General features: G+C 31.4%; 1 protein-coding gene across 1 annotated transcript; it reads right to left on the bottom strand.

Annotated features, from left to right (window-relative positions):
• Positions 1–2,244: 2,244 nt before the first annotated feature.
• Positions 2,245–5,418, bottom strand: LOC132938288 (uncharacterized). Its single transcript, XM_061005045.1, has 2 exons — positions 4,873–5,418; positions 2,245–2,775 (listed from the first exon to the last, which is right to left on the bottom strand). The coding sequence occupies exons 1-2, from the start codon at positions 5,416–5,418 to the stop codon at positions 2,245–2,247; spliced, it is 1,077 nt and encodes a 358-aa protein (XP_060861028.1).
• Between the last annotated feature and the right edge of the window lie 5,579 nt (positions 5,419–10,997).

The raw sequence follows: 10,997 nt of genomic DNA, 5'->3' as shown, positions 1-10,997 counted from the left end.
TTACAATAATAATAATTGTATATGCCAACACTGCAACTGATATTATATACCGCGTACAACTACGTAATCAACCTATAAGTGAACAATTCGCTAACGATTTTAAACAAGCAATTCTAACTATCTTCGAAGATTTAAAATGCATATTTTGTATAAACTATAAACGTACAAGAAATTAGATAAATAAAAACACACATTATCGGGTGCCTTGGAAACAAAATCAATTCATCAAATTAATAAAACGGTCTGCAGCTATAAAATCTGAACTATGATTTATAAAGAAAGTATGGAATCCTTAAAGGGATCGGTGATTTAGCCTTGCCTAACTCGTCATTTGCATTAAATTAAATTAATTTAGACGAGTTTTATTTCAAACGTTCCTAAAGAAACGTGATCTAAAGAACATACGATATTAAAAGAGCACACAACACAAAAAAAAATGTTCTTTACATTTTTTTTAAATGTTAAATTATTGTAGCAATGGCTATGATTTGGTAAAAATCCGATGCAAAAAAATTGTTTCTTTAAGAGATATCAAGAATTAATGTAGAATAGCCGAGTGACGTCATAGGGCCCGGCTCATCGTAATTGCCTATTTTATACATGTTAAAGTTCTTCGCTTCACACAATGATTTACTAGTCTAAAAATGTTATTTTTGAAACTTAATTTACGTATAAATGTGTGATTTTATGTGTTTAAGAGGATAAAAGTATCAGATGTTCAATATAAAGTTTAGTTTTTTAAATACTAATAAATCTTGAAAGTGATATTTTTGTTAAACGGTGCATCATGGTCATTTAAATATAAAATAAAAATTCAAATATATAAGAATTTTAATAATTTTAAAAAACTAAACGTTGAAATTCTGATACTTGTACCGCCTTAAACACATAATATCACACATTTAAACGTAAATTAAATTTCAAAAACAACATTTTTAGATTGGTAAATCATTGTGTGAAGCGAGGAACTTTTACACGTATAAGATAGGAAATTACGATGAACCGGACCGAATGACGTCATGCGTCTTTTTTCAACTGTTCGTAACTTATTGAATTATGTGAGTAGAAGACACGTAAAACCTATACCATTATTCTTAAAATTGAAAATTTTTTCAAATTAAAAAAAACTTTTTTTTGTGTCTTTTGCTCTTTTAAATAGGGATTAGTCATTAAATATTATAGTTTTAAGTATACGACATTACGGCGAGTACGGCGACCATCGGTTGTACGACTACAGTGGACCCAGACGTTAGAACGCGTGTCACACAACATCTTGGAGAATTTGATTGAATTTAATTCGTTCCAAGGCATGAGTCTGCATGACAAGTATCCCGTATACTCGCTAAGTTTTCGATGCAGCTCGACGCTACCACGACGTACGAATTTACCAGAGATAAGCATAGCAGTGAAAGCTAGTGTATGCACATTTTTGAATTTCTATTTTTTCATAATGCAGAATAAAAATTATTTTTTATTCGCTGCCGTTGTTCGTTTCAGTTTTATGTGCACTGTTTAGAAAAATTCAGAAATATGATTATTCTATTTTTCTTTATCAGCTGTCGTTCATCGTTCACGTATCTTCCATTGTTTTGGTAACAATATTTCTATTTTGTACAAGTCCCCGGGTCTGGAAAATAATAGTTTAAAAAAATACATTAGATAACAGGTCCTTCGAAAGACATACAGCTTGGACTACGTATTCTAATTTAAGACACTGTTTATTTATTAATTTACTTTAAGAGGATGTCAGCTTACTATTTGTTCTCTCTGGCCCACGCACAACATAGACAAAATGCATTAACGCAGAATCATTTTTTCTATGTTTTTAAGTAATCTTAGAGTAAAATCACCCATCACAAAAAAAATAGAGAATAATATTTTTGAGGGAACGACATATCGATTTTAAATTTTATTGTTATTTGACTTTGTATTCAACTTTCAAAATAAACAAAAAAATGTTGTAAATTTAAATTATGTTTAAATTGTTTTGAGACAATATTTAGACAAATCGATATGTAATGCCCACAAAATTATTATTCTCTATCTTTTTTGTAATAGGTGATTTTACTCTAAGATTACTTAAAAACATAGAAAAAATGATTCTGCGTAAATGCGTTTTGTCTATGTTGCGCGTGAGCCAGAGAAAGAAAAAAAATAGTGCGCTAACATCCTCTTAAATACTTATTTAAATAGTTACTCTTGATTTTATGATTGGAATATTTAATGCATTTCGGAGCATACATTTTAGACGGTTGGGCAGTAGCGGTGTATGAAGTCGACGTCGGCTCGGTGTACGTAATGGCATTGGTCGCCGACCACGCCGTCCCGGCACACCACACTGTCGCGCACACGCCGGACGTCGTCGGCGCCGCGCCCCGACCATTCCACCGCCTTTTCGAAGATCCTGAGGCTGGTGTCAGCCATGAACGGTCTGTAAAGCAGCGCGTAGCTCTTGGTGCACACCATAGCATCGTACACGAACGGGTGACAGGTGGCCGGCGAGCTGACGGTCAAGTCGCCGTACTCGACAGCGGTGTCGGTCGCACGGTACACGGACCCTCGGATCGCCACCATGTCGCCGTCCAGCACCGTGCCGCCGAACTGCCAGAGCAGCACCAGCTCCACGGTAAACTTGGCGAGCGCGGGACGCTTGTTGAGGCCCATTGACTGGAACGGCGAAAACTCCAGCATATCGTCAAGGTTGACGTGCATCACGTTTAACCGGTGGTTACCGTACTTGTTTGTCAGGTCGATAAGAATCGACAACAGCGACACCTGTGGCAGTAGCATAAATAAATTATTGTTATTATATGACTGATAGGAATCATAGGATGTTGATGACCTAAAAGAGTACAAAAATAATGACCATGGTATATAGGATTAAAAGAATAAATACAAAATTCATCAACATTCAGTTGTTATCATCATTCGTTGTACTGTGGAGCATGTTACTTTGGAAGTAAAGCAATAAAAAAAATGAAAGTTGTAAAAAAAGTAACTCATTTGTTTAATATAGAAATGTTATTTAATAACCTAATTTAGTCAAAATAAATGTTGACATTAACATTTTAAATATAGTTCACGTTAAAATAAATATAATAGTAGGTACCTATCTTACTATCCTTCATCCGATACGTATGCTTATATTGTATCCCTAACCTAGATATAGATTGTATGTTTTGAGTAAAAAAATATATATGTTTAAAGTTCAAATTTATGTTTCTGTAGTGATCAAATCGTGTTTATGCGGATGAAAATTTGGTTTTTGAGATACCAAACATCTCTAAATTATACATTATTCATTATGTAATATAATATACCTTATTTAAAATTATAATGCAAATTTTAACCTTAAGTTTTTTATGCAGCACATTTGACATTTCCTAAAATTGGAATTTTAGTTTGATCTGAAGCTAATTTATGTTATTCTAAATTATTTTATTGTTTTTAATACCAGAACCTACTTAATAAGGTCCAACAAGTAAATGTTGAGCTGTATAGTTTATAGGTTATACTTATTTTTTTTTGGTGGAATCAAAATATGCGAAAACATTTGATGCTGCTCGTAGTATGTACGATGAGTATATCTCCAGCGATTATCGGATGATGTATGGATGAGGTGTCTTACCAGAACTCAAACAAATAAAAACTAATTATTCAGTTGGAAAATAAATACAACCATTCGCGATTGCATTTATTTCCAGTATAATGTTTTAGTTTATTTATTGTACGTCGTATTTGGTATTTTGTTTTAGTACCAATTGGGAAAGCAAATTAACACTGTCGACGCCTATCTTACTGATGGTTAGGCGGGTACCCCCTACGTCGATGTGGGACTCGATGTGGGATATTGTATTTATTTTCCCGACATTTCGCATACATTTTGTGAAGTGTATTTAAATATGTTTGATAATATTAGTAGAAATTGTACTTATCGACGTATACAGTTAGCTATAAAAGCGTATAAAGCAGTAGTTCTCAACCTTTTTGGATTAGTGTCACCCTCATCCACGATAACCCAACACTATGTCCCCCTAACATCAAAATAATAATAATATAAAATACAAGCGCTATAAAAAATATAGTACGCAGAAAAATAATGACTACAAATTGTATTTTTGTTTTACTGTTAAATAAACATTGAAATTTTAAATTGAAAAAAAAATAATTAAGATTATTGATAATATATAATAATTGAATAAACTATAAAATCTAAAAATTAATGAGAAAATTGACCCTGGTGATTTTTACATAGTTGTGGAATTCGAGGGTTGATGGTTGAAAGAGAGAGTCTCATATCGTCTTCTAGTGTATCTGTGCCGTTTAGTGTAAACAATTATTGCGTTATTTGAGTTGTGGTAGCAATCAAATAATTACCGTTACAATAATACGATTTTTTTCGAAAAAAATTCTATATTTTTAAACTTTTACTCAAGGTTTTCTTGTCAACCTCTACATTGGATCCATATCACCCAAGGATGACATATCACCCCGGTTGAGAACAACTGGTATAAAGTTTCGATACCAAAATTAATTTATTATAAAAAGTGAAATAATCAATATAAAATTATGTCTATACATTCCGAATATGCGAGTTGAGGATTATGCCACCAGAGCGCGTATCGTTGGCTTGTTTTCCCAATTGTAGTTTGTTTTGTTGGTAGTTTTAATAATCTAGTGTTATAAGTGCCTAAAGTTAAATCACCGTTTTCCTGCACATTTGAGTACCTATAAATAAATTTTGGTAGTTTTTATCGGCATTATTGCGTAGAAAAGGAATTTTTGGTAATTTTTTTTTATTGTTTTTAGGGAACTTAAATCTCTATACTGGTTATTATTAATATCATATGATTATATTGATAAATCACTCACCGGCTGCGTTAGGCCGCATCTGTTATCGATTCGAACGAATTCCATTCCACTGACGACGAACACATTTACGCGGCCGACATTGCCAACAGCGCCCAGGGCTGACTCTAGCGAACATGCGACCGTCCACGGCACGTGCGTGGTGTTGACAAACACGTAATACACGTCCTGTGAGCCACCGAGGTCCAGGGACAGCAGCTTGGACACGCGGCGAGTCTCGTCCACGTAGCCCATCTGTTCCAGCGTGTACAGGTCCCTGGACACGACCGAACAGAAGTCACTGGCCGTGACGTTGACGATCTGCTCCGCCGGCACCGAGGCGCGAGACCCCGAACCGTCGGTGTCGTCGTAGTACGAGAAGTTACCCGCAACCGCCGCCGACGCTGTGGACCTGCACCGCAAGTGCAGGTAATACGCGAACGTCAGCAGGACGAACACGAACACCGCCGTGACGAAGGACTGCATGAACATAACCGCGAGCTTTTGTGCTAACTTGGTCAGCCGTCGACCGTTGGCATCGACGTTCGTGCTACTGTTAATTTTCGGCATCGGACGTAATAACACGTGCTGCAGTAGCACGTAGGCGATTGACAAAATATTATTACAGATATTGAACGCGAGTCATGATATTATATAAACAAAAACACGTTGTCAGGTTATGAATGTCACGTGTTTATAATCCCAAGTACGTCGTAACTATAAGTAATTTCATAAATTATTTAATGAAATGATAAAACTGCAACATAACAAGTAAGTACAAAGTACCAGCACTGCAGCGTAGTTGCCCCCCCACCGACGATCATTCCTATAATAATATAGCCTCGATGAGTTGTCTGTCGAGGAGAACAAGACATCATTTGGTTTATTTTCAAGTATACATTTCGGTGTTGCGTTTATTGATACAACAAATATAATATAGATAATACACACTATTTTGGGCGCCATGGTGATGGGTACCGGGCCAGCGGTTATATAACAACGATGAGAAAACATTTTGACGAAATTAGATATTTGATCATGATCTTTAGTTATTTTTGTAATTTTAAAATATTATTCGTGGGTACAATATTGACACATTTAGCGTTTATAATTATATTGTTTACACACAGTGACATTTTCAAATGCTATGGTTTGTAACTATTATTGTAATTATTCATTTTAATAATAATAAAATTATATATTTACATATTATATTATGTATATTTTAACATGCGACAGGTAAGTAGAAGGTATGAAAATGTATTTTTAACATGATTGATAACATGGGTAGAGTCCAGTGGTGATATTTTAGGGTATACGGCGTATACCCTTTTACTATTTGGAGAATTAGCGTATGCGTATTTCCCGATCCTAGAATGTTTCAGCGCGGGGAACGGAGCGTAATTCTAATAAACACTTCTAACAAATTTAATATTAAATTTTACATAAATTATTTTACCATCAATATTTATAGTTATGAATTAACTAACTATAATTACTGTCTTTGTCACATTACATAGTCATATAGCCATATAGGTATTGATAATAATATAAGTTAAATCATTTTAATCAGGCTGAGCACGTGTTAAATTATACAGCGTTGTGGTATAAAATTGTCATTAACCAATTAGTATAAAATGTATTGTTGAGTTATCTCATATGCTATATATCATCCGTCATAATCCCGTTTGGTTCACCTCTTCCATCAAATCCATTAGGTCCATTGAACTATTTAAGAAGTTAAAATCCTGACGTATAATTGTTCTGGATTTGGCCAGTATGAAGAACCACGTCCATAGGTATGCATTAACCAAAGGGTAGATACCAAGAATGCTAATCTTTTCTATGATGAGTGATGACTTTCACGATATTTTACCGGGGTCTGGAGAGGACGAACGGCGAGTGATTCTGTCCTGTATCTAAATCTGGATATAGACGATTCCATGACAATTGTAACATTGGCGGATATATCCTAGTTCTAAAGGGGGAGGGGTAAATTTAAAATCACCAGTTCATTATATCTTAATCCGTGGTTGTAGCCAATATTGTAATAATATACAGTGGTAAAATACGAGGGTAGAAAATTGCAATCAAATTTGAATCAACTTAATGAACATTTCCCTAGACATTTGCCTTGCTTACTTTAAATAGTACTTTTACATTTAACAACGATAAAAATACAGAGATGTGTGTGTTAAGTAAATGTTAAGATCTATATCTAGATACTAGACTACTAAGTGTCTAGATACTAGGTAGTAGTGACGAAGTCACGAACATAAGTATAAATGAACAAACAATATTTGATACCTATAATAAAATTATTATAGTCGAATTACTATAATATGTACTATTGTACTATGTAGGGTTGTGAATAGTTATAGACTTTCTTAAAAATATAGTATCATACTTGGACGAGGTAAGCAACAACAGAAATATGGGTATAACAACACTATTGGAAGGTTAAAATAAATTATTTAATAACTATTAATAATTATATTGTTTCAAAAACATTCAGTAATTAAATATGGTAATAGATTATAGAATGAAAACCAAATATATATGTACAGTCGAGTCGCAATAACTCGTACCTCGATAACTCGAAAAACTTGACAACTCGATTTTTTTTTCATTCCCCTAGAAATTCTCATAACACTCAATGTATTATAAGTCTTGTTAACTCGAATATAAAATTGTAATGAATAGCTCTTAGTCGAAGTATATGATTTATATCTGTGATATATGGGTATCTGGGTATTTCGTAATATTAATTATTATTTATAATTAATTATCACAATAACAGTAAGTATGTATGTATGGTTAATAATGTTAGTATGTGTTTACCTGTCGTGTCGACAGTGTTGTGTCGATCGTGTCGTGTCGATTGTGCGTATTTTTGTATGTTTTTAAACACGTCTCAAAAACGAAAATTAAATCATTTAACTATAGCTGACAAAGTACATGTGATACAATTGGTGGAAAAAGGTAACCGGAAAAAACAAGACATCGCGAAATAATTTAATATTCCACCAAATACGCTGTCAACATTTTTAAAAAATAAGGCGGATATTTTAAAAAAATTTGAAGACAATAAAGGTGACAATAAAAGGTCAAAACCAGCCGAATATCCAAATGTAGAGGTATGTTTATTCAAATGGTTTAGTCAATGTAGAGATAAAATTATACCTATAAGTGGACCAATACTAAAAAAAAGCAGAATATTTTGCAACTCAATTTGGTTATTCTAATTTTTAAAGCAAGTCAAGGCTGGTTAGGGAATTGGAAAAATCGTCATAACATAATTTTTCGTAAAATATGTGGCGAAAGTGCTTCTGTAAATGTCTCTTTATGTAATGAATGGTTAGGAAAGTTATTAAACATCATAAAAGAATATTCTCCTGATGATGTATTTAATGTGGATGAGACAGCATTGTTTTTTCAATGCCTACGCGATCGCACTTTTATATTGAAAGGGGAAACTTGTTCAGGTGGCAAACAAAGTAAGGAACGGATAACAATTCATTTAGGATCAAATATGTCAGGTTCCGAAAAAAAATGAAAAAACATTTATTTACATATATTTATCATAAATTTTTATAATTTTTATATTTTATTATATTTCATTACATAACTCGAAGTTTTGATTTAATTTTGATAAATTCGAGTTATATATCTCGAATAATACGTATCTCGAAGTGTATTTTTATCCCCCTTCAACTTCGAGTTATCGCGACTCGACTGTATTACATAATACGTAAAGTAGGTACATTAAAAATAAAACTGTACATATATGAATTATACATGCTCATTTTTTTTTATTTTTTTTTTAATATTTATTTTAGTTACGACGTTACGAGGTCCATTAAAAAGAAATAATTCTTCACATTCCCTCAACATTTAAAATACAATATTATATATTTTAACCAATTTTTATGCTTATAATCTACAATATTGCTATACCCTAGTGGCGTAAATTGGGTCCAATTTCTGGTGGTGCAGAGGCGTATTCTTACCCTATAATTTCCAACACCAATAATCCAACTAAGTAAAATCCTTCTCAATAAAAAGCTATGTATTTTCCCGTATATTTCTTTAAATAATAATTACATTTTGAATTATTTTAGCAGTAAAACCTTTATTATTATAATAAACAAAAAGGTGGGCAAGTGTGTGTAGCTCTGCTGTACAGTAGATTACAAGTTGGTCACTGTAATGGATGGTGCTAAATTTGAATTCAATGATATAATATTATTGTATAAGAAAAACGGTTCTGAGCGAAGACGGTTGTATGATATTACTAAGTATATTTGATGATATTATTGTAAACAATAAGTAATGTACGTGGAACCTTGTTTTAAATTTTCAATCCTTAGCTAAAAAAGTTGAAAATGTTAGATTTAAAAAGGAAAATTTTTATGAATTCTCAACTCAAAATAATTTGCTAATTTTCGTAATTTTTTCGTATTTTGTCAAGATTTGAATTTTAAATACTTATAATTTATAAATAAAAACTGAGACTAAGGATTTTTAATATTTTTCAAATGTCATTGTAACAATATAGTAGGAGCCTTGTATTAAATTTTCAATCTTTTTTACCGAACAAATAAAGTTTTATTGACATCCATAGGAAAAAATACTAATAAAATTGGAAACTGAAAATGTACCTAAACAGTTCAAAACAAATCAAAATATTTTTTTGCATTTAAGGCCATCAACATAAACATTTTTTCTAGGTTTTTTTAGGGCATCCTCATCCAGGTGCTCTAATACATGGATATTTAATGTATTTAAATGTTACCATCTGTGCATTTATATAATGTGAATGCTATATTCTTTTGTTTCCATTTTATTCCACTACCTACTATTTGTTAATTCATTTATTGTGTATTTACAGATGAATATTACAACTTACAATTGTGTGAAATATTAATGCATATATATGTGTACAGGTATATGTAATTAATTACATAATAATTTATTTTGTCTTTGTTTAAAAGGAATATAATTAAAGTTCTGAATTTGAAATATGTCACTTGACATTTTTTAATTGAAATATTTAAAAATTGAAAATTTCACTGTTTTTCTTTAAAAAATGTCCTGTTACAGATGATTAAAAATAATATATTGAATGCATAAAAACACACAGAACACATTGATAATGAATAACTTATCAGTTATCAACCAAGTTTACGGCTAATATGTTAATGGTTAATTAAGTTTGTATCTGTAAACTTACTGTATAAGTATAAAATATGGTATATTGTTATTAATTGTATTATAATTTATAAATCATATTAGAATAACTAGAATCTTAAGTACTTTTATTGTTAAATACTATTATTACTTATTTATAAAATTATAAACTTGTATAGTTTTAACACTCTGCACTAATATAATTTATAAATAATAATTTTTTTTATATGAGTCTTAAAATATGTTATGATGTTGAGTTAGCTTAGAAAAAATAATTACATTACTTATAAACCATAAACCTTGTTTGAGAATCTTTATAAATATTTAAAAATGCGTTTGTACAATTTTGCGATTTTTATCGATAAAAATGTATCTAGATGAATTTATTTAGATTAGTAAAAAAATGATCTAAGATGAACGTTTAGATAACTTGTAACTATTTTTCTAGATAAGATAAAAGATGAACAAATAATTATCTAGATATTCACCTAGAGAAGTCCGAACACTGCATATAGTGCGTGTTATTGATTTCAAGTCCTCAAATGTTGTTTATTAAGAATATGATCTAAAAAAAACTTAATTATATCTATAAATGTTACATTTTTTCAGTAGATATCTATCAGCTGGTATATAATATCTTAATACATTTTCGAGTTCATATATCTTAACTAACTATATCCAGATAAACACAAATTATCTACGTTCAAATCTGCAGCTCTTTGGGGCAATAAAAACTTAACACTGTAAAATACTTATATAGCGTGTATAAGCTGCTTTTGGGAGCATTTTAAAAACGCTGACGGTCGATATCCGTATAACTTAAACAACTATTGTTCGTTACCTAGAAGTTACTATACAATTAATTTGGACTACTTAAAAAAAAAAGTAAATAAAAAACAATTATAAGTATGTTTCAGTTGGTATTTTATAAAATAGGCATTTCTATTACAGTAATAAAA

The sequence above is a fragment of the Metopolophium dirhodum genome, chromosome 1 (genome assembly GCF_019925205.1).
Source record: "Metopolophium dirhodum isolate CAU chromosome 1, ASM1992520v1, whole genome shotgun sequence".
NCBI classification, from domain to species: Eukaryota; Metazoa; Arthropoda; class Insecta; order Hemiptera; family Aphididae; genus Metopolophium; species Metopolophium dirhodum.
The sequence above is the reverse complement of the archived record's forward strand: the minus strand, read 5'-3'. Positions and strand labels throughout refer to the sequence as shown.

Bases quoted from the DNA above. Each gene is read 5' to 3' on its own strand.
- LOC132938288 (XM_061005045.1), bottom strand. From the start codon at position 5,418: ATGCCGAAAATTAACAGTAGCACGAACGTCGATGCCAACGGTCGACGG. The intron at 2,776-4,872 runs GTGAGTGATTTA...CTACTGCCACAG, and splicing joins GATGCGGCCTAACGCAGCCG to GTGTCGCTGTTGTCGATTCT.